The 25,217-nt window shown below is 36.2% G+C and overlaps 1 protein-coding gene across 1 annotated transcript in view; it reads right to left on the reverse strand.

The window, feature by feature from the left end:
* Positions 1 to 20,290: 20,290 nt before the first annotated feature.
* KYNU (kynureninase) overlaps positions 20,291 to 25,217 on the reverse strand; it is a 90,571-nt gene continuing 85,644 nt past the window's right edge. The window contains exons 13-14 of the mRNA XM_081142517.1: positions 23,444 to 23,671; positions 20,291 to 21,552 (exon numbers count right to left, since the gene is read on the reverse strand). Of these exons, the coding sequence (XP_080998643.1) occupies positions 21,418 to 21,552; positions 23,444 to 23,671 (363 nt within the window). The 3' untranslated portion in view covers positions 20,291 to 21,417. The remainder of the gene's footprint in view (positions 21,553 to 23,443; positions 23,672 to 25,217) is intronic.

Genomic DNA, 25,217 nt, shown 5'->3' on the forward strand with positions numbered 1-25,217 from the left:
GTTATATGTACTAATTACATTTTATTTCCAAATTGTTGCAAATCTTAAATTGGATAATTTCAAGATCTCGATCTCTCTTTCACACACTCACACACAAAAAAGTGGTAAGATTCTTTTTTAGATTATAAAAAAAGGGGGGAAAAAGCCATCAGATGAAAGATCATTGAACTCTTAGCTATCATTCAACTAAGTGGGATGATAACTAGTTTCCCAAAAAGAGGTTTTTAATATCATTAAAAGTGTATCTAAACATTGCTTACATTGATAAAGCTGTTTATCAGGTATGCTTATTTCTTCCCAGAAGGCTGGTGTGATCTGAAAGGCCAGTCCCACACTAGGTTAGGGACAATTGTTCCTTTATAGATAATTTAAATTATTAATTTTTAAAATTTTGTGGACTTACACATAAAATAATATTTCTGAGCTGATTCTAACAGTTAAAAAAGAACTGGGTGTTTCATTTGTTTAAACAAGAGCAACTTAAAATTAGACTTTTAGTTACCTCCAAATCACCTTCAAGGACACTTCCCACCCCCTAAAACTACATACATTTATCAAGCAAGATTAGCTGTTTACACAGATTTCTGAATATGTGTGCTTATCTGTGTGTGTATTTGTATATACTGCATATGTCTACTAATATATATCACCTTCAGTTTATATTTTCTAAAATTTCTACATTAACCATGAACTTGGAATGGTTTGCCATAAAATTTATAAATACACACATGTATCAAGGCTCATTAGATTAAAGTTCAAAGATCAGAAATCATTTAAGAAAAGGGGAATGTGTGAAAAGTAGCAGGAATAGAGATCATTACCTCTGTTCCTTTCCTGAGAGCTAAGCCTGACATCTCATATAGACTTGTATGTACAATTAATAGCAAGGAAATGTGATCGGTATAGGAAATACTAAGCTATTCCACCCTGATTTGATCCCAGGTCTTTGGTCTTGTCTTCCTGACCTCGGTCTCTTGTCTTTGTTCTCTGACTTCAATGCCCATTTCTTATCCCTTACCCACAAAACAAATCACTCTTTTCTCAAAACACATATTGCTGAGAGTATTGAGAATGACCTCTTTCAGTGAATTTCTGTGCTTATCCTTACGTGACGCCTGCCCCTTTCCCCTCCTCAGACCCCAGCTGCTTGCATCTGTGGAGAAGATGCTGGAGCTCCATACAGAGGCACTCAGTTGGAGGGCTATTCTGAAGGACCATTTTGGCCGGACTCCCCACAGGATTGGCTGAGAACTTTGTTGTGACTGCACTAAAGTTCATTTTCTCCCATCAGCCCAGTCCTGCTTCATTCACCATTCCCTCTACGCAGACACAGGTTGACATCAAGAGCATTTCCGAAATAAACCTCCTGCACACAAGCTTCCACGTGAGTCTGCTTCCTGAAACAATGAAGTTCAAAAAGAACAGGGGAGAATGATATGGAAGCCTGTCATCCAAGGCGAAGTCTGCCTTTGGTTAATGACAGGTAGTAGAGTATGAAGGCAAAGTGTTTCAGGGTTAAAGGGTGTTAGTAATTCTATAAGGCAGAAAATTAAAAGTTAGAGGAGACAAAGGGAATGGCGAGAAGAGAATTATGACAAGCAACCTAATGACCTCCGAAAGTGTCCACACCCAACTCCTCAGAAACTATTCCTATGTTACCTTACACAACTATAAGAAGCTTGCAGGTGTGACTAAGGTTAAAGACCCTGAGATGGGAAAATTAACCTGGATTATTCAGGTGTGCCCAGTCACCTGGCTCTTTAAAAGCTGAGAACTTTCCTGGCTCTGGCCAGAGACTCTAGAGAAATGAACAGGCTCCAGATGATTCTGGCTTTGAAGATGAACAAAGGGGCCATGAGCCAAAGAATGTGTGCAGCCTCTAGAAACTGGAAGAGGTGAGGAAATGAATCCTTGAGAATTGAATACAGCCTTACCAACACCTTGATATTAACCCAGAGAGACCTGTGTTGGACTTCTAACCTACAGAACTGTACAATAATAAATGTGTGTTTAAGCTACTAAGTTTGTAGTAACTGTTACAGCAGCAATAGAAAAGTAATACACCAACTGAGGGAAGAACTTGAAGAAAGCAAAGGCTCACTGAGGAGGTAGCAGAAACAGATGGCAACTTGGAGGAAGGAGCAATAATTGGAGGAACAGAAACCAGTTCTCACGTAAGCAACACCCCAGAGGTTGGTGAACAACAGTGGTTGCCATCAATCATTTTTGTCTCCATGGCTAGCTGTTTATGAAAGATCTGAGAAGACTCCACATTTATGATGCTGGGAGATTATTAAACTATGTGATGAGAACGGATTCTCCGGTTAGTTAATTTTTTTCATCATGAAATCTGAAAAGTATATAGCTATTGAGCAGGGAGTAATATTCTAGTTAAAACAGACAAATTGCTCCTGTGAGAATGTTGGTTATGGGAGAAGGCATTTTTTGTACCGTTAATATTACTTCATATTAATTAGTAATCTATTACTACAGATTAGATGAAAGTTTGTGGATGGAGTGAGGTTACTCTGTTCCCCTAATGTCCTGCCTGTACATTTGTTTCAAAACTTGCTGGGCTAACAAAAACAAAACAACAACAAAAATTGAGCAATGTGTCCCTTGGGGCTGAGGGGATTTTTGACTTAAAGAACTTAGGGTCAAATGTGTACTTGTACTCAGAAAATATCTCCTCTTCTCCATCAGTTGCAGGAGGTGAGAGTAGGTTAGAAGGACTTACCTTGGGTGGTATAATGCTTAAATTATCATTTTTCTTCTCCTCAAAATTAGTGTGAGAACAGTGGAAACAGGTGTGGGGAAAGTAGAAGGCAAGTGATCTCACAGCTGGGACCACCCCTTCCTGCCTGGGATGGAAGCTAGTGTATGAAAAGGGTGGCCCGTGTCCTGGCCAGGTGGCTCCCTTGGTTGGAGCATCGCCCAGCGCACCAACAAGGCTGCAGGGTCAGTTCCCAGTCAGGGCACGTACCTAGGTTGCGGGTTCGGTCCCTGGTGGGGGCGCATACTGCGGGGAGGCAACTGATCAATGTTTCTCTCTCACATCGATGCTTCTCTCCCTCTCCCCCTCTCTTTCTTGCTAAAAAATCAATAAAAACATATCCTTGGGGGAGGATTTTTAAAAAAAGAGGGGGTGGTGGTTGCTCATGTATTTCATACAGATCAATGGATACATCCTGATTTCACTGTTAAATCTCTCATATTTAAAATAAGTGTGCAGTGATTGAAGCCAGAGAATCCTATGAGGTGCTATTCTGTTTTCTGAAAGGGGAAAAGCAGGTTTATGAAGGCACTTAAGCAGCTAACAGTCACCAGTAACCCGCAATTGTTACTCCCAGAGAGGGGGTGTGGAGCAACTGAGAACTGTGAAATCTTCACAGGAACAAAGTAGAAGAGGGGTGAAAAAGTAACAACAGACGATGAGAGCCGAAGGGTTCTAGAGCTTGAGTGTGTTGGTCCTGAATGTCTACATTTGTAAGATGAGGGGGTGTAGAGCTTAAGGGTCCCAGTGGCCCTTAAGCCAACCAGAAATCTACAGAGGAGATGACATATTGGAAACCTACTTTCCTCACAACAACCCTGCAGTTTAGAAACTAGATGGTTACTCATCTTACCCGCAATGTTATAAATCAGAAGGTCATTCCTTACCCTTCTAATTGGTATAGATTAGAATTGTTAGAAATTAGAAGGTTGAAGAAGAACCTTCGAAATGTGACAGATGATAAGGGTAAGGAAATGGCCCCATACCACAAGTAGGAATTCAAACTCGGAATCCTTTCCACTGCCCTATAAAGACTCCTTCGTGCTTTTCCCACAAACCGCCCTCCCACAAAAAGGCCTCTTTTTTGAAATTTCATTCAGATCGTTATGGAGGACATTTAAAAGACACTTGCTAGTACTATGCCAATATCTATATCTAATCTCAGACATATGACAAAAATATAGCAGCAGATACCTAAAAAGTGAAGAGTTTTAAAAATTTGCATTGTAGGTATTATAAAGGACATCTCACTAATACAAAACCAACCCCCCCCCCCAAAAAAAGAAACACAGCAGAGTAAACACTATAACAAAAGTTGAAACTCCAATGAAAATTCTGTCTGTGATAATCTACATTTTTTTCACTGATACACACTTACTAAATAATATGTAAAACACTGACACCTAATGTTAACTTTATGTAATACCTCAAAATAGAATTTAGGAAGCTACTAAAGAATTAAGGTTTGGCAAAGAGAGATCTTGTAGTTTTGTGTGTTTTTTTTTCCAAAATGAAGTTATTTCATTGTCTGGTGTGTTAATGGGATAGTATTCCTGAAAACTAAAAGTAGAAAAAGCAGCTCATATAAATTTAAAGCTTACAATTAATGCCTTGGGCACACAGCTGAATTAAAGATTAGTGGCATGAGTGTGCTATTGATGAAGCCTCAACAAACTAATGTTTTAACACAAGGGTCACTAAACTTTCTCTGTAAAGGAAAAAAGAGTAAATGTTTTAGACTTTGTGTATTATAAGGTCTGTCACCACTGAACAAGTCTGACCTTATAGCATGAAAGAAGCCATAGATAATATCTGGACAAATGAGAATGGCTGAGTTGCAAAAAAAAAAAAAAAAAAAAAAATTGGCCATAAAATTTAAATTTTACATAATTATCACGTGTCATGAATTTTGGGGAAAAAAATTGTTTGAAAATATATTTAAAAAACAAAATAAAATATTGTTAGCTTGTAAGCCAAACAAAAAGATGGAAAACTAGATTTGGCCCACAGGTCATGGTTTGATGACCCTGTTGTAATGATTTTTGGTTGAATATAGGACAAAATTGAGAAATATTTCTTTCCTTTTGGGATGAGAACAGATTTATTCAAAAATCAAGTAAATGTTTTGGTTGACATGATTATTACTCACCTCAGACTGGTGGAGTTCAGGAAGCTGTTTTATATTAACTGGAATAGTTTCAGTTAACTAATTTGTTCTTTTGTTTCATCAATTTATATAATGGTCAAACTGGGAAGAACCTTAGAAAAGTTAGAAAAGATTTTGAACTTTTAAATAGGAAATCTTGCCTATTAAATGTGTTTCTCAAAAGCCTGAAACTCACGTCCATCTGAAACCTTCAGACCACCCGGACTCTTCCCTTGGTTTAAAACGCTCCTTCCTAGACCCCCTGCTACCTGTTTCTCACCTTCCAGGAATCACTGGAACCTGACCTCCTTCGCAGGGCCTCCCTTGGCCAACCTGTTGGTAAAGTTTCCCTTGTCGGTCTTCCGTGCACTCTGTTCTTTTTTTGAGGGCCCTTACCAAGCTCGTGCTCCTGCAATACCTGCAGTGCATTTGCACTGTGGCCACCAGACTCTGAGCTCCCTGCGGCTCGGATGGCAGTGCCTTTTGTTCATCGCTCTGTTCCCTGAGCCTGCATGGGGCAGTGTCTGTGTGCAGCCAGGCTCAGGGAATGTTTCCGAAGGATGACTTTGTAAATCACATGAAGTGAGGTCGTCTTTGGCTGAAGTGCAGTGATGAGAGTCCTGGGCCCTTACCTGCTCTAATTCTTGCCCTTCCCTCAGTGCTTTTAAGGAAACTGACGAAGTTCATTTTAAAGGAAAAAGGCTAAAATCCAATAAATCAATATCTATTATTTGGCTGCATAAATATCCTTAAAAATCATGTTTGCTCTTTCTTTGAGGGAGGCAGAGTGTGGAAAACTTAGTATACTGAAGACTACATTAGATGTGAAGATGATAGTTGAAAAGGCGTAAGAAAGAGAAGTAGCAGGATAACTTTTCAGACAGAAAAAGCCAACCAAAGACAGTTGATATCTCTGATCTGTGGCAAAAGGCCTCAAGATAGAACTACAGAGTTTACAAACTGCTTCCTTGTTTATTTTTCTGAGAAGTGAATGGAGTAAGTGGTCATTTTATCTCATCTACATTTGAGGAAATGAAAATGCAAAGTTAGTATTTTATGAGTTTGTCATGCATATTGTGGAAGGTGCGGGAGCTACGAACAATTAGAATAAACAAAATATTCTGTGTGCTCCAAGAGAGGAACTATGACACCTTGGTTAAGTGTGTGAACTCTAGGGACAGACTGCAGGATGTGGATCCCAACTCTGGCACTTTCTAGCTATTTGATCTTGGTCCAACTAAGTGGCTTCAACTATCAATAGTTTGGTTGTTTATTTTCTATGTTATGTCTATACAGAGTTTAACTATCCATCCGTTAAAAGACACTCGAGTTGTTTTCAGTTGTTATCAATTACAGATAAAGTTGTCATGAATATTTCTGTTCATGTGTTTGCATTAACATAGGTACTCATTTCTCTGACACATATACCACAGCTTTACCCACTCCTCTGTGGACGAACACTTAGCACTTAGTTTAACTGTTTCCATACCTTGGATATTGTAAACATTGCTTGCTACACATATGGAGGTGCATGCATTTTTTTTGACTTTGTGTTCTCAGTTTCATCAGGTATATACCCAGAAGTGAAATTGCTGCGTCATATGGTAGCTCTTTTTTTTATTTTCTGAGGAATTTTCATACTGTTTTCCATACTGGTTGCATCGATTTACATTCCCACCAACAGTGCACACGGGTTTCCATTTCTCTGCATTCTTGCCAAGACTTATTTTTTTGTCTTTTTGATAACAGTCATTCCAAGAGGTATGAGAAGATATCTCATATTGGTTTTGATTTGCATTTCCTTGATAAATAACAATGCTGAGCATCTTTTCATGTATCTGTTGGCCATCTGTAAGCCTTTATGGAAAATATCTATTTAGGTCATCAGCCCATATTTTAATCAAGTTGTGTTTTCTTTTGTTTTTGCTATTGAATTGTATGAGTTTTTTCTTTTTATTTTTATTTACTACAGCTTTCTTTCTTTCTCTCTCCTCTCTCTCTCTCTCTCTCTCTCTCTCTCTCTCTCTCTCTCTCTCTCTCTCTCTTTTTCTTTCTTTCTACTACAGCTTTATAATAGAGTTTGAAATCATAAAGCGTGATGGCTTCAGACTTCTCCAGATTGCTTTGTCCATTTGCTTATTTTGTTTTTTGTGTGGTTGTATATAAATTTTAGAATTGTTTGTTCTGTTTCTATGAAAAATGCCATTGGAATTTTGATAGAGATTGCGTTGAATCTGTAGATTGCTTTGAGTAGTGTGGATATTTTTAACAATATTAATTTTTCCAATTTATGAGCATGCAATATCTGTTTACTTGTGTTTTCTTCAATTTCTTTCCTTAATGTCTTATAGTTTCCAGTACACAGGTCTTTCACCTTCTTTGTTAAATTTATTCATACATATTTCTTTTTGATGCAATTGTAAATTGGATTGTTGTCTTAGTTTCTGTTTTTAATCGTTTGTTGTTAGTGCATAGAAATGCGACAGATTTTTGTATATTAATTTTGTATCCTGCAACATTACTGAATTTGTTTATTAGCTCTAATAGTTTTTGATGAAATCTTCAGAAGGTTATATATATAACATTATGTCATGTGCAAATAGTGAGTGTTATTACTTCCTTTCCAGTTTGGATGCCCTTCATTTCTATTTCCTGCCTGATTGCTGTGGCTGGGACTTCCAACACTGTGTTGAATAAAAGCAGGCATCCTTGTTTTGTCCCTGTTTATCTGTGATTGCCCTGGGGAATACAACTAACATCTTAACTCAAACAGTCTAATTTGGATTAGCAGTAACTTAATTTTAATAATATATAAAAACATTGCTCTAATGTAGCTCAGTTTTTCTTTTATGACAAATGTTTTAAAAGAAAAGCAGCAATTCTCCTTCTCAGTCCTACTTATCCATTCTCCCTTCTTTGCAATACTTTTCTTTTTTAAATTTTCTCTCTTGTAAAGAAAATATGAATATAAATTTAAAATATTTCTAAGCTGCAAATATTAACAATATTTGCAATTATAAATATAAATAAATAACAATGTAGGTTGGATGAATAGAGGACTTTGAAGATAATTTTTCTTTATCATATAGTTTCTGTGTACTCAAACTTCCTTTATGCAAAACTCCTTTAAATGTTGTCATGTGTCTGGTAGCAATGACTAAAATAAGCTTTGGTTAAATTCTTCTCTCTGTCAGCCTCACACACATATATATATACAAACTCACTAGATTTAATATATTTTATAACATGTACATTATTCAAAATTTCCAGGATGTACCTAGATTTGCAGAGAAAAATATGTCTCATTGTGATACTTCTTGAGTTTTGACACTCAGAATAAAAACAGTTCTATGTCCACACTAGCTGTATGATGTTGTACATTGACACCCAATAGCCCTTCCCCCTTTTCAGCTCACAGGTGTGAAACACATAAAAGGAAGAGCAGGTTCTATTTATATGGCACCACACCTCCTCAGCGTGCTCAAGCTTGGATTACAGTATGTTGTCGAGCTTCTCCAGAAATCTTCCCTTTTCAGGTACCATAAGAAAGATTCAGCTTTGTGTCCACATGTCTGAAATGTTCTAAAGCTGCTCTTCACTAACAGCCTTGGTTTAGTTGCACACAAACTGTTGGAAACCCACCAGGACTTCTTAAGTCACAGCTTTCTCTCTAATGATGAGCCATATATTATTGTCTATAGCATCCGTCAAACAAGCAACTTCTGTGTTGCCAAAACAGTGTCTGAAGGTGTTCTTATTTACATGCATGTTGAAAATGTAAATAAAAACACAAACACGGCTTATCATATGTCATAATTAATAAAATCACAGCAATCAAAACGTACCTGGTTTTTCCCCCCAATTTTTTTTTTTTAATTCTCACCCGAGGATATTCTTTCCGTTGCTTTTCAGAGACAGTGGGAGAGAGAGAAACATCAATGTGAGAGAGACACACGGATTCGTTGCCTCCCCTAGGTGCCCTGTTGGGGTCAGGGATCGAGCCTGCAACCAAAGTCCATGCTCTTGGCTGGAACTGAACCCGGAACCCTTCAGTCCACAGGCTGATGCTCTAACCACTGAGCAAACAGGCTCGGGCTTTTCCTCCAATTTAACTCATCTCTTTAAACACAGTTGATTTTTTTTAAAAAAATATGTTTTTATTGATTTCAGGGAGAGGAAGGGAGGAGGAAAGAGAGATAGAAACATCAATGATAAGAGTCATTGATCGGCTGTCTCCTGCACGCCCCCGACTGGGGATGGAGCCCACAGCCGGAGCATATGTCCTGACAGGAGTCAAACTATGACCTTCTGGTTCATGGGTCCACGCTCAGCCACTGAGCCACGCCGGCTGGGCCACAGTTGATTTTTGCCACAACAACAACAAAATTGCGTCCTTAACTTCTGCTGAGAAGATAAAAACAACATTCAATAATGGTTTTGCTAAAGTTTTGGATTCACTGTACATGAAAGAATATAGATATATGTTAAAATATGTTGAGAATCAGGAATTTCTTAATATTAATTCAAAACATAGAAAGCATGCCTGCTATTATGTGAGCATTTCTAAAGCAGATACATGACCAATGTTCAAGAGAACAGAAGAAGTATTAGCATAAGTATTAATTAGCCTCTGACAAACATTAATTGTTAGTTTCAAATCAACTTTATCATCTTTATTCCTTCCAGTGAATGAGATTCTGATTATCTAGAAACCTATTTTAATTTATATCTTAGGCATTATGTTCATATACTGATAATTACAATGGACACAAATTAATCTTTCATGATTCAGTATGATTAATGAAATGCTCTTGTTTAGATGTTAGATAATATGAAAGATACTTTAGTAGTTTAAACTGGCTTTATTTCATTCATGACTGACTATTCATCAATTTTTAGTTTTTAAATATAATGATTCATTTTTATTTCTTGACTACTATGTATCATACAATGTGTTATACTTCTTAATTTTTTAATCAAAGTAATTCTTGTTGACAGTTCTGCTTACTGCCAGTACTAGTAATGTGTGCCCCTTATTATTTAAATGATTTTATCTATTCAATTATTTAATCTGTACATCAATTCTATGAGGTACTATCATTATTGTCTAATTATACAAACAAGGAACTGAAAGCACTGAGCATTTAACTTATAAGGTCACATGACTGGTAGGTACTAGAGCCAGTATTTCAACCCTATATTTTGCTTTCAGAGCCTGTGAACCTAACCCTTACAGTGCACTTCTATGCATGTTTTAATTTTTATTCCCCAAAACAGTAGTGCTCTGACCCATTCACACCAGACTTTAATTCCTACTAACCAAGAGCCAACAGCTCTCAACTATTTAGCTATCTCTGCTTATATTTAGTTCCATATTTTTAAATAATATGAACGTATTGCAATTTCTTGAACTTCAAATTTGCAATATTATTGTCTTCCTACTGTAGAAATCGAACATTTAATCATTATAGCTCTCCGCCTCCCCCACAGCCCACAAACACATACACACAAGTACATGTTCTCTTCCCTCCTCCTCCGAACATAGTGCAGTCGTGATTTAGATTTCATCAATATTCATTGTTTGTGTGTTTATAACTACATAAATATTATTTACAGCTGGTGTTGTGTGTATGTGAAAGAATAAGAACATATGTTAAAATATAATGAAAACATAGCATTTTTGAGACATCAAGTTGAGAAATACAGGGCATATCTTCTACGTTATATATTTTACTCCGATAATGTTTCTTTTGTTGTACAATCTTACTTTTTAAGGTTAATAATTGCGTCATTTTACGTTTGCTCAATATTGTTCCTGTCCTAGTTCTGAGAGAATCTAAAACTCTTCTCAGAATACTGAAATATATCAGGCAGTAGGTAATCTGTGTGTGTGTGTGTGTGTGAGAGAGAGAGAGAGAGAGAGATACCTACTTGCTCCTTGGAGCTCTCTGAGCAGTTCCCCTCCAGGGCTGATGGACTGCTGTTCTCATGGGACATGGGATTCTCTTCATATTGGGACTGGGAATTCCAGTGCTCTGTTGCTCCATTGCCTTTTTTTACAGCTTGGTCTTTTTCAGTAGCTTCTAAGAGGTAGTCCATGGGGGGTGGGGCATTCTAAAACCTTGCTCCACCTAAAAATACCCCTATTCTATCTTCACATTTAATTAATAGCCTGGCTTGCCATGGATTTCTCTATTGTAAATAATTATCCATATGAATTTCAAAAGCATCCTCGCTGCTCTGTATCTTCCAGCCTTGGTGGTGAGAATCTCTATATCACTGTGATTGCCGATATTTTAAATTTTATCTATAAAAGTTTTTATAAGATTCTTATTATCCCTAGTGTCTCACATTTTCCCCATGAAGTAATTTACATTTTGTAAGAACTAAAGTTACTGTGTTCAGTACCATTGAGCCTCTTCTGAAAGCACATCATTGTTTTAGGAGGAGTTCTTGGGAAGAGTTTGATGTTTTGGTAATTTTCTCTTTTCTGTTTTATCTACTCTCACATTGTCACTGCCATTAGACAAGTGTTGATTTCTTGTATTAGTTTTTAAATTATTTTGTTCCACTTTTGAGATAGTGCCTCAATTTCATTTTTATTTTTTTTATTTTTTGTTAATCCTCACTGGAAGATATTTTTCCATTGCTTTTCGAGGGGGAAGGGAAGAGAGAGACACATCGAGGTGAGAGAAAGACACCGATTGGTTGCCTCCTGCATGTGACCCCACCGGGGCCGAGGATCCAAACTGCAGCTGAGGTGCTTGCTCTGGGCCTGAATCAAACTTGGACCCTTCAGTCCACAGGCCAACACTCTAACCACTGAGCCAAGGCATAGGGCATAGTTCCTCAATTTTACATTCCAAAATTTCCTTTGGCTTTTTTAGTTATTTCTGGTATCATATTTTTTACTTTCAAGAGCTTTTCCCCCCCACATTCCCTGTACCCTTTGAAGTGTATAGTTTTCCAGTTCCACAGCTTTTCCTTTCTCCTGGAAGACAGTAACTGTACCTTCCCCATTTTCTCCTTTCTCTTCTGTTTTCCATTGTATTCTTTGTTTTCTTTTATTTTTTCAAATTCTACCCTGCATTTTTGATGTTATTGCAGTGTGTCTGGTGACACTTGTATCCATTCATTTTTAAAACTGAAACTCTAAAAAGCAGGTGCAAGCATTTTGTGTGGGGATGGACATTTTTGATTGGTTGACAGCATTATACTACAATGAGGTCCATGTAAAGATTTGTAACTTTTAGCAATTAGACGCTACAGTTTTCCCAGAGAGGAAGCTATAATCATGTTCCTGAGGTGGGCTGGATATAATTTCTTGGGAGTCAAGTTGGGGCTTTCGCCACTGAGACTGAAAATGTTGCTGCATCACTCTAATTTCAGTCAGATGGTTCATCCATCTCCTCAGTTACCTCGTGTACCTAAGCCTAGAACTACACTAGTTTATCCCTTTTAGAAAGTAAACTCTTGCCCAGCCAGTGTGGCTCAGTGGTTGAGCATTGACCAGTGAACCAGGAGGTCATGGTTGGATCCCTGATCCGGCACACCCCAGGGTTTCAGGCTTCATCCCCAGTGGGGGGCCTGCAGGAGGCAACAATCAATGATTCTCTCTCATCATTGATGTTTTTATCTCTCTCCCTCTCTCCTCCTCTCTCTGAAATTAATAAAAACATATTTTCAAAAGAAAGAAAGTAAACTCTTGCCTTTGTTGGTGGTGGGGAAGATGTAATATTCCAGCTCCAGAAGCTGGAGAAAGGGAATTGGGTCCAATGGCTAAATTTATAGACTTTCAACCACCTGTTTTCCACCCCACCATGCACCTTGGCCTTCAGAAATAACTGGTACCTCCAATTCCTAAATATTTCAATGGTTCTTTGACCTGAATCAGATTACTATTCTTTGATATCCTTCCTTGTCACACAGAGAATTATAGATGGTGTCCTCCAAAAATGTATACACAAAACAATTAAACAATGTCTGTAGATATGAAATAAATTTTAATAAACACTGCCTTTATAATTATTCAAAGTGTGTAAACATTTTTGGGGGACACCCTGTATTTAGCTTTCTTCATTTTAATATCAGTTCCTACTACTTCCCAGCTTTCAAAGTGTGTTGACATCTTTCATGTTCTCTTAATGCTTACATATTTGGGGTCTTGCCATGTCTATGCCACTTTCTTTCTTTTTTTTAAAATATATCTTTATTGATTTCAGAGAGAGGAAAGGAGAGGGGGGGAGAGAGAGAGAAACATCGATGATGAGAGAGTCATTGATCAAGCCTGCAACCAGGCATGTGCCCTGACCAGGAATCGAACCCCTATTGCCTGGATCCTAGGTCGACACTCAACCGCTGAGCCATGCCTGGCCGGGCTCTATGCCACTTTCATTCATGCACTATAATTTTTTTGTGTGTGAGATAGATGACTAATATTACCTGGAAATAAAGATTAGTATATAGTAATTTTGCTCCCCTACAATGATTGCAAGTTACCCAACTTTCCCAAGGAAAGGACTTGTAAACATTTTGTTTTCTTATTTAATTTTTAATTTCTCTGATACACATATAAATTTAAATCTTTTAAAGAGATAAAATTTTCTAATGAATAAGAAATCACACAGGTACTGATATGCAACTGCACAGAAGTGCATGAATTGGTCACAATGAATGTGTAAGCTTTGGCTGGACTGAGGGCATTTAAAGAAAGTGTTCTCTAGCCTTTAATGTGCTTTTCTTCAATCTTCTGAAGTATTTGGTATTGACAGAAAGAAATATATAAAAGAGAAAAATAACAAGTGTACTCTATAAAAATATATCTAATAAGTTTTTTAATAAGTTAATATGGTGATTAATACAACCAAATAACAGTTATAAAATAGAAATATTATTGAGAATTCAGTGAAAAAATGTAACATTTGGTGTCACTTACCAGTTTCAAACAGTCTGGTTCTGTTGTTGTTACCTAAAAAAAGAATGTCTGTGATTCTCTCTTTCAGTTCTTTTTTTTCCCTCTTAATTGCCATTTTTCCCCCAGACCAGCTGTAGCATCTATGTCCTGACTTTCATCCAACTACTTACTTTAACCCATAGAGAAAATGTCTCCCATAGACTCTGTATATATCACTGCAATGTCTCCATTCTTGACAAGCCTGTTGTTTTAACACAATACAATGCAAGGAGAGCTGCATGAAGTAAAGCTCCCACATACTGGGAAAGAGAAAATTAAGACCTCTGTTTAGTAAATATTGGCACAAAAATGCAACAGTTCTCTTCACCTAAAATAATATTGTGAGTATATGTGATTGAAATTTCAACTGGGGCCCAGGAATCCAATGTTAGTTTATTTGTCTTTCAAGAGAATTTTTGCTTTAAAGCAGTTTTCTTATTTGATTTAGGACAATGAAGTCATTCTCAACTTTGCTCCTGGGTGGGATATGGAGAGAGGGTCTTTGAGGCCTTTTTAAGGCCAAGTAGGCTGCCCTATAATATTAAATGACATAACCAGTACATTACATGTCTCTGCTTCTGAAAATTTTAGAATTATTTCCAACCTTGATATAAGAGTAAAAATTAATGTCTACCTATGGAGAACTGGAATCTATTGAGCTACATATTCTAAATAACATATATTTCTGACATATTCTAGTAGGCTCAGGTCCAAAACAGACTCAATCATAAAGGATTTTCTATTAGTTACTCTTCTGAGGCAAAGGTCACCGGGGGGGCTTCAAGGTAAATGTGAACAGCATATATGACATGTTAGAACTGCATTTTTCTCATTGATTATAGACTTGTAAGAGGTTAACTGTATATTCAGCTTAGTGGTAAGAACTGAGGGACACGCCAAGAAAAACAAAAACTGAACCTCAAATATTAACCAAATCACCAAACAAGTTACATTAAGTTAAGGAGAAAAGATATATATACACCCAAATACAGTGCAAGATGTAATGTTCCTTTCAAAATCATCATAAGGAAATTATGTTCACAATGATTTATATGTGAAGGCTGACAAGATTTTTCTATCAAATGTCTTCAGTTCTCTCATCCATATATATATATATTTTCAGCCATATATTTTTGCAGTTGGTCTTTGGATTGAGATCCAAACTAAGCCCACATATTGTATTTGCTTGTTATGTCTCTTTAGTCTCATAATCCAGTATATTCCCTTTTCCTTCACCTGTCCCCGATTTTATTCATGCCATTAACTTGTTAAACACACACACACACACACACACACACAACAATTCCCTGCCATTTAGAAAGATGTATATTAGCTTCTTTGTGAGGTCATTTAACTTGTTCTTTTTTTTCTTCTTTTTTTTTTTGTAGTTTTATAGACTAAAAAATAACTCTGAAAGTTTAATTGGACTCAGGTTTATTATTTTCTTGGTACACTACATAAGTGGTGCTGTCTACTCCAAATTGCATCACATCAGGGACATAGTTACAGGTTGTTCTGTTTTTGGTGGAACTGGTGTTGATTAATGAGTTTAGGTGGTGACAATCTGATGCTTCAAATATGTAGTTTCTCATCAACTTTTCCTTTAATATTGAACCTTTGTCTGAAGCAATCAATCTGTTAAGAGCTGAAAATGATTATTTTATAATTCTATTATTCCTTCTCGAAGTATTAACTGTAATTTCCTGTAAAAAATGTCTTTCTAAAGAAAAAATATATTTGTAATATGCTACCCATATTTCTTAAATCTAAGAAAGAAATATGTGCGTATTTATAGACATACATATTTACCTATATTTTATATAAGTATTACATATATATACATATACACACACACACATATATATGCATGGATAAACCAAAATAGTAAAAAATAAACAAACACTCAAATGGGGGAGGAAATAGAGTGAAGGTCAGGAGGGACAAAATCTAGACTTTTCTGAGTATAGCATGATTTGAAGATTTGAAGTTGTAATTACGTAAATATTTTACACAATTCTGATATAAATTTTAAAATTTTAAAGAAAATTTGTAAAGATTGAAAAAAAATGTCAAAGTACAAAACCTAACCATGCATGCAATTGGTTGTGTCACCATACAGAGAAGAGTTATTACAAGTGCCTTTAAAACACAGTAATTTGACTTACTGTTCCTAGTAAGTATTCTAAAAGCAAAATTAAAAAACTTCAAAAAATCTTAACTTTTTTCATCATATTGTTCATAATATTTTTGGTATTATTAATTCTAAAACTATATATACATACACACACATATGATAATATAATATATCTTATATATCAAAAACTAGTAATTAATATTATTAGAAACAAGATTTTCAATATACAAGATAAAAATCGAGTTAAATTAAAAAATCTTGTTATCTGTAATTGAATTTACAATATGAATAAGAAATAAAGATACAATTTCTTTTCAAAATATGTATTTTCTAAGTCTGTTAAATTCCTGTAAACAATTATAATGAGCATTCTTACTGTTAAGATTATTGTTTCTAAATACCACTTTCATCCAAATTCAACTGGATATTGTTAGAAGATTGAGTGATGTAAAGTTTGAGGTAAGACATATACAAAGTAAGCTGACATCTTACTAAAAGCAATAAAGCTATCAAAAAACAGTTGAGGTAACGTCTAGGATTCAGGAGCCACTTTAAATAGTCAAAACTTGAAAAACTGGAACATTAATAAAAATAAGAATTGCAACAAACAAAAAACACATCAGAAATCAATGTGTTTACAATGAAACTATCATTTTGTTCTTAGAGAATACATCTTGCTGAGATTGAAAATAATATTACTAGAGGGCAGGGAACATATAATGTATCTTTCTCAAACCCATAATCACATGATCATGGCCCATACAAGTACCAAATCCACAATCTCAGTAGCAACATCCCCTAATGCAGTGTTTCCATGTTGTGCTTTATGATGTGTCGCTGCCATGTGTTTGCAGATTGTTTTCTTAAAATTATGCAACAATCTTGAAAATCAACTTTCTGGTAACTTCAGTTTATGAAACAGACATGACACAATTTGAATATAAACCATATAGAACTCAAGAGTAAGAAGAAAGAACTGACCAGAAAAGAGCTGCAGAAAAAACTTTATTTCTTTAATTTGAAATTAAGTTATTGACCTAACCCACAGCATTTTCTCCATCAGTTTTGTACAATTAGTATAATTTAGCAGTACACAAACAACCCTATGTATTACAATAGCTCCCAAGGGTATCACTATAAAAGGGTTGGTATTTATATAAATGTGCCTGAGTTATTGAGAAGGCATAATAAATTGTTCACATATTCTATTTAAGAAAAGAAGACATTCATCATATTTTTGTTTTTAGTCATAAAGCATTTCTTGACAATTTAACATGATGTGGGGCATTATATATTGGGGAAAAGTGATAAACAACAACAAACAATCCTTTTAAAATATGGCATGAACGTGAGAAATTCCCAGAACCCCAAGTAAAACAGAAGCAGAAACCTGGGAGGTAAGCAAGGAACAAAGCTTAGGATCAAAGCAAGGCTTCCTTCCTATGGGTTTCGCCAAATCCTAGAGTCATTGAGCTTCAGAGTTGATAACTAAATGGGACATGGAATAAGCCCAGGACTGGCCAAAGTCAATAAGCTGAGAGGAGAGTCCTGCCCAATGTTAACAACCAAAGAATATAAAAAGATCAGCAAGACCCTATCTTCTGAAAATTTATAACTATAAATTGGTCCTCACATGGATTGGTAGATCTAGTTTCCTGTGTTCATGTGATCTGAAAAACCTGAAAGCAAGAATTCAAAAATGTTCTTGTGTCTGAAGTGACCATGGGCAACTGGCAAAAACAAATATGAATATCTTTGGAAAAACACACTTGAACCCAGTTCTCAAAGAATCCCAGAAAAGTCAAGATAAATGAGCAATTTAAAATGAACAATTACACTATTCACAGGGAAAGAAGCATTGTATGTGCAAACCAACATAAGTAGAACTATAAATTCATTATATATTAGATATAGAGTAGAAAAGACTTATGACTATTAAATCTTAATAAAGGAAATGCTGTCTTAGATTGGGTCCCCTAGAAGTAGAGCTTGAGATGCCGATTAAGATAAGTATGTTTTATTGAAAGAGTTCTCATCAGGAAGAACACTATGAAGGAAGGAATTAACGACAATGTGAAAGGGGAAAGAGCTGAGCAAGGGTAAAATTCAGGTGAAATTCTGGCCTTGGCTTAGTCCACTGATGAAGGGTGGTCTCTAAAGCATAAACTGCAGTGTGTGTGTGTGTGAGTGTGTGTGTGTGTGTGTGTGAGTGTGTGTGAGTGTGTGTGAGTGTGTGTGAGTGTGTGTGAGTGTGTGTGTGAGTGTGTGTGTGTGAGTGTGTGTGTGAGTGTGTGTGAGTGTGTGTGTGTGAGTGTGTGTGTGTGAGTGTGTGTGTGAGTGTGTGTGAGTGTGTGTGTGTGAGTGTGTGTGTGAGTGTGTGTGTGTGTGTGTGTGAGTGTGTGTGTGTGTGTGTGTATGCCTTCTGTTTCCCCTTCTACTTGTGTGGAAGATATAGATTTTTTTTCCTCTGTTATCTTAATAATCACCTTGGCTATTTTAACATGCTGACATGACAAAGGCAATCAATAGGTGCTACTGGAAAGGTTAGGAGCAAGGGAATGCTCATCTCCTACTGTTTGGAGTGGAAACTGTAGCAACCACTTTGGAAAACAGTTTAAGAGTATATAGTAAAACTGAGTGCCTGTGTGCCCTGCATCCTAGCATTTTCTCAGTTTTATGTCCTGAACAAACTTTTGAACATGTGTACTAAGAATGTCAATAGCTGCATTGTTGCAATATTAGAAAATCTGGAACAACTGAAAGGTTCATTAGTTGTAGAATGAAGTAATAACTCCAATTACGTAAAAGAAAACCAAGCAACAATGAAAGTGGGTAAAAACAGAACATGCAACAAATAGATGAATATCAAAAAATACGCTGAGCAAAAGAAGCAGAAGAATGAACAGTACGATTGACTTTATACAAAGCCCACACACAGGCAAAATTAGCTAACGTATTTTTATGAGGACACATATATAGGCATAAAACTTTAAAGAAAGTAAGGAAATGATTAATACAAAATATAATTCCATAATTGTCACTGGATTAGGGGATGGAGGCGAGTGCAAGCTGGGAGAAAGGAAATTTCTAATGCTCTGTTTCTTAATCTCAGTGATAAGGACATTTGCATATATAATTAGATTTCATTTTAATGTGATTAGCATGAAATGTTTTAGAACTTAAGCTTATAAGCAACTTTGCATACCTTCCCTTACTCAACCGCCTAATTAATACCACTGAGAGTTCTCTTACCTAGTATCATCTGTTTGTCTTTTATAGAGGTTACAGCTTGTAATTACCTCTTTACCTGCGTGTTTACATGTTTACTATCTGTTTCTCCCACTAAGCTACATGTTGCCTGAGAGCTGAAACCATGCCTGGTTTTTTGTTTTGTTTTGTTTGTGGTTTTTTGTTTGTTTGTTTTTAAATATATCTTTATTGATTTCAGAGAGAGGAAAGGAGATGGAGAGATAGAGACAGAAACATCAATGATGAGAGAGTCATTGATTGGCTGCAACCCGGGCATGTGCCCTGACCGGGAATCGAACCCCGATCGCCTGGATCCTAGGTTGATGCTCAACTGCTGAGCCACGCCCTGCCGGGCCATGCCTGTTTTGTTTACCACAGTGAGATCCAAAAACAATTTCTTCTTCATGAGATCATATATGGTTGAGGTTTAAGGTTTTGACAACTTTTCCTTCTATGGAAATAAATTTTGGCAAACGCTGGAGTGGGAAGCTTTACTAAAGCAATTATACGACCTCTCAATTTAGAAAGATAACAGGAGGACAGTGGCACAATGCATGGTACATTCTCAATAAATATCGGTAGTGGCTGGTGCTGTTGGGGTTCTGCACCTTTTTATTTACCTCTAACATCCAAAGTGGCTGTCCAAGTTCATTCCATTCAAATTTATTTCAATAGGGAAATAATTATGGCACAGTCACCCTTTCTTGCTGAGAATATACACAAATGTAGAATAATTTCTCAATCCATCAATAGTGGTTATGGTATCAATAGCAAAAAACTAAGGAAATAAAACAGGGCTGAGTACAACTGTAGTTTTCATAGTGGATAGGAAAGGTCCAGCCCAGCCAGCTTGGCTCAGCAGTTGAGCATCGGCCTAGGATCCAGGAGATCAGGGTTCGGTTCCCAGTCGGGGCACATGCCCAAGTTGCATGCTTGATCCCCAGCAGGGGGCATTCAAGAAGCAGCCAATCAATGACTCTCATCACTGATGTTCCTATCTCTCTCTCCCTCTCCCTTCCTCTCTATGAAATCAATAAAGGTACATTTAAAAAAAAGGGAGAAAAAAAAAAGAAAGGTCCATAGATTTGGGATAGAGGTTGAGAGATAAAGCACTAATTTCCTAATTTTAATCCTTAATCGAAAGTATCATGGGGTGATTTATTTCACTATTTTAGTGACAGAGTAACATCTAATGTTATCAGGGGAAGTTCCCATTTTAAAAGAAAAGAGAAATTAGGATAACATTATATGAAGGATCATCCTTAAAAAATTATTTAAGGCCCAAGAGTGGATGAAGAACTCAGTTTAACAAGTTTCAACCAACATTTGTTGTAATATGATAAAATATAATAATAAATACCACAGCATGGTGGTAAATAATTTATGTAACTTTGGTTTTTGCTATATGTACCATTTTTAATTTTATCTAAGATGCTTTCTATTCATTGTGAGAAGCATGCTATTGTCAGGGATGGTAATGGGAAAGAGCGGCCAATGACATCTGTAAGAAGCAGTCGATTGAAAATTGACTTTTGTTTCACAGATGTTAAAATATTGTATTAAAATAAGTAAGGCTTATACACACATAAATTCAGGTCTCTGTTATTAGATATATTTCTTAGTGTGGATTGTGGCCAAAAATATTTGAAGACCACTACCTTAGAAAATGTATTTTCTGTTCCTTAGATTGGAGCTGGATAGAATATTGTAAACTCATACATATATCAGACCATTCAACTATAGTGCTTATAAAAAAGTTTTTGGGAAATTAAAACTTAAGTAATAGTTAGAAAATTGACACAAAAATAGTTAGAAAATTGACACAAAAATTCTACATATATTATGAAATTGTCAGTCAATGATAAATATAGACAATAAGAATATTTCACTGACCATGAAATTTAACAGCTAACTAAGACTGTGTATGTAATATTTAGACCGATGAAGACCTTGATCCACAAAAACACCAAGAAATTGGACAGCCATGAAGATTCCTCAGGGACACTGACTCTTATAATAATTGTATAAGATTTATTTGTAAAGTCTAAAACTCATAGCCAGTTATGTATCATTAGTTTTTGTAATACTTCCAATTATTAAAACTTGAATAAAAATAATAAAATAACCACAGCAGCTTTCAGTACTATTTGCTTAAATTTGTTCTAAACACTGGCATGTTTTCTTTCTACAGAGTCAAGTGCAGAATTGAGCACACTGATAAATTTATACACATCATAGAACGAATTGTAGAGAGGAACTGGAGCCACTCGGATGCCATTGGGTTCCCGCTTGTCACACTGGGGGGGGGGGGGGGAAATAAAGCCATAATAGTGTCAGCATTATTATCAGAATGAAAATCTGCTGAGTTCCCTAAAACTTAATATGCATTACCATTTTTTCACTTTAATTAAAATATAGTGTTTCTACGCTATTTGAAACTCTCTCCCTAATTATAATGAAAACATTAATGGATTGTTACTTGAATAACCAAAAGCACTTTCCTGAAGTCTACTCAGCATCATCTTCTTTAAACATTCAATAGAGCATACGGATGATGGTCTGTGGGGAGACCCTGGAGAGCTCGGAATCTTGGACACATTTAAATGGATGAGAACCTTATATTTTTCTGGAGAGTTAGTCAATTATCCTCATATTTAACCCTCTAATCCCTAATCTTGCAGATAAGGAGTTGGCTATATTCCTGGTGTGGACCTGGGGAAGAAAGATTTATTTGATGCAAACCCTGAGAAAGAATTACCTGCTAAGAGAGACTCCCCAGGATCAACCAAAGGCTCAAATTTTATGAGTAATAGTCTTGCAGCTATTCACTGGCAGGGATTAGTCAAGTATTCCACAGACCAAGAAAAAGCTCAGGCTGAACTCTCGGCTTCCCGCAGCTTGTTTATGCTACCTGAGTCAGCAACTGAGGGCAAACCACGGTTTCATCTTTCTACCAACAGACTGAGACCTGCCCCATCCAATCACAATGGCAAATTTGTATTCCTAGGTTAATCTATACTGACCAATCAGAACCGCACAATTTGGATACCTCATTTACATAAAATGGACATAACTGGAAACTTGGGTGGGAACTTTTACTATAAAAGGCATCCTCCCCTTTGTCTAAGTTGGGGAACACTCTTTTGGTTGCTACCTGAACTTGTGTTCTCAGGCTGTATCTCCTTTGGCTCAAATAAATGTTTTTATTATTTATTACAGGCTAAAATCAATTTTGGTTTATACTGGAAATGCTGAAATATTATGAAATGGGCCCAGAAAATTTGGCCTAACCTGAAGATCACTACCACTATCTTAAGAAATACCCACTATAGGCTAGACAGCATTACCAGTGGTTCATGGGTGTTGGTCCATTTAATTCCCATAACAACTTTTTGAAGTATTTTTGCACCCAAAAAGTAGATGAGAAGTCTCAAGCTAATAGGCATTAACTAACTTTCCAGAGAGCTCATAACTTGGACATAGCAGGAATTGATTTGCAACGCTGGTACTCTGATTTGTGCCTCCAGAGTCTGCAGTGATCTCTTCTAAACTTTTGGAGGGCCATTTGAATGGAGCAGTTCTTAGATTACATTATCACCATTTTTTCCTGGAATTACTCTATTAACACCTATTAGTTCCTTTCAAGAGACTAAGAGGCCACGTTGGCCCAATGGTTAAAAAATTATTTCATACAATCTTAACACTCCTGAGATGTATCTATATATCTTTTATGACCCAAGTGACAAGGTTGAAAATAACTGAGTTTAATCAAACAACAAAATAAGATTGACTTCTTTTTCCCTCCTCCATCATATTGGTATGTTCTTTAATTCTATTTATTCAATAAATATATATGGGCTTTTACTAGTAAAAACTAGTGAAAATGTGTCCTAATTATGATGAAAGAATATTTGCTGCTCAAACTATAATAAAAGTGAATAAATTACAAAAACTATTTTTCATAGTCAAAACTTGTGGTTTCTTCTTTTTTTAAAATCAGAAATGACAGATCTCTGTGCCCTTTAATTAGCAAGTGCTAAATTCTTAGTTGGCACTTTATTTACCTTCACTAAAGGGCTGATTGATATGAAATAACATGCAACAGTGACTAAACCAAAGAAACCAAATTTTATCCCTAACATGCAACCCACAGAGAACACCTGGTAGCAAAGCAGGAGATATACTTACAACCACTCCTCTTTTTTCTAGCTCTTGAAATACATATTTTATTGGAACAGAGAATGTCAGTGTTAGCTGGCAGCCGCGTTCCTCTATACGGGATGGAGTAATTATGTCCACAACAATCTTGTTTCCTGGTTTATCTTTGCCATAGTAATGCTTGATCAGGTATTCCAGATAACCAGTTAGCAAAATAGATTTTCTTCTCAATGCTTTCATGGTTGCTTTCTTAAAGATCTGCAGAATGAGAAACAGTCAGATTAATAATGTCTTGTGGATTTACAAAGAAGCAAAAATTAACTGAAAATCATACATAAAAAAGGGAATGACCATTTTTAATCTCTCCAAAAATCACCCCTTTTTAAATAGTCTTTTTGTAAAAACATGCCCTCTTTTAAATCCTTTGCCATTAAAAACTGAATGCAAAGTTTCCATATCAGAAAAACTACAAAAATATCAAACGATACTCGCAAAAGTAAAAGTAACGGCAATATAATGTTCTTTCAGAGGTATTTTAAATTAGCTTAGTATAATTCATATAAGTATCCCTTAATAAAGGCATGGAAATATCATAAAATTCAAACATTTTCTCCAAAACCATCTTTTACCATCATAATCAAGAAGATGTTTTTCTTTTCCATTCTGATAAAAAAGTTTGTTTGGTCCACAGAACAATACAATAAGAGCTAATGTGCATGGTATGTGAAAGGTAGTGTTATAAATATTTACAATTGTTTTACCGATTCCTAAATCTCCTCCAATTTAACAGTAAGAAAGCTAGCAAGTTTTATCAGACAGAGAAGCAAAAATGTTAGATAATACATTTATTTGTATTAAAACATTGGATTTTCTTTTTTCCTTTCTTTCTCCCCCCTCCCCTATTTTTCTTCTTTCATCATTTTTTTTCCTGTTACACTCTAGCACTGGTCTGAAAATACTGCAATTCCTGCCTGAGGTGTCTTATATTAAGATGAGTGACAAGGGCACACAATAACTGGTGTTGGAACATTAGAGGTCAGAACACACATGATTTTCTAGCTTATCTCTTAAGGTCAAGTAGAGTTTAAAAATACACCCTCCATATAAGAGCTGAATAGACTTCAGAGTGTGATGCACTGGCAGGTCACCTACTGTCCCTCTACTGTATCGTGTTATGCCACAGAGCAAATATGGTCATTTGGTGGCATCTAGACGTCATCAAGTCTATGGAAACACTTATTTCTGTGTGTATGTATATATGTGTGGGCAGGCATTCTAACCGGCCTCGAACTATTTAGACACACATTTTCTTGACTTTTATTGCATGGAGGCTACAGATTTGGCTGAAGGAGAAGAAGGAAGTTGTATTTTTATTTGTTTTTTTCCTTCCAATCTTTTCTTTTTATTACAAACAATGATTAAAAAGACCTAATTTATACCAATTTGGACTTAATGTCCAAAACTTTCTCATCCAGAGCCACATATCCAATGGTTGCTTGACATTCGAATTGGATACATGAATAATAGGCATTTCAATCTAAATATCTTCAAAATAAGGGTTCCTGATCTTCCCCCCAAGGTCACCTTCTCCTCCAGCCTTCACCACCTTGGTGTCTGGCAGTTCCCTCCCCACCGGTTGCTCAGGTCAATCACTTTAGTGTCATCCTTGACTCCCTTATTTTCCAAACAACTCACACAAGTCCACCTGCAAAACCTGGTAGCTCTACCTTTAAAATATGTCTAGAATAAGACCACTTCTAACTACCTGCTTTACCATATTTCTGGGCCAAACCACTCATCTCTC

Source organism: Miniopterus schreibersii (assembly GCF_964146895.1).
Source record: "Miniopterus schreibersii genome assembly, chromosome: 7".
NCBI classification, from domain to species: domain Eukaryota; kingdom Metazoa; phylum Chordata; class Mammalia; order Chiroptera; family Miniopteridae; genus Miniopterus; species Miniopterus schreibersii.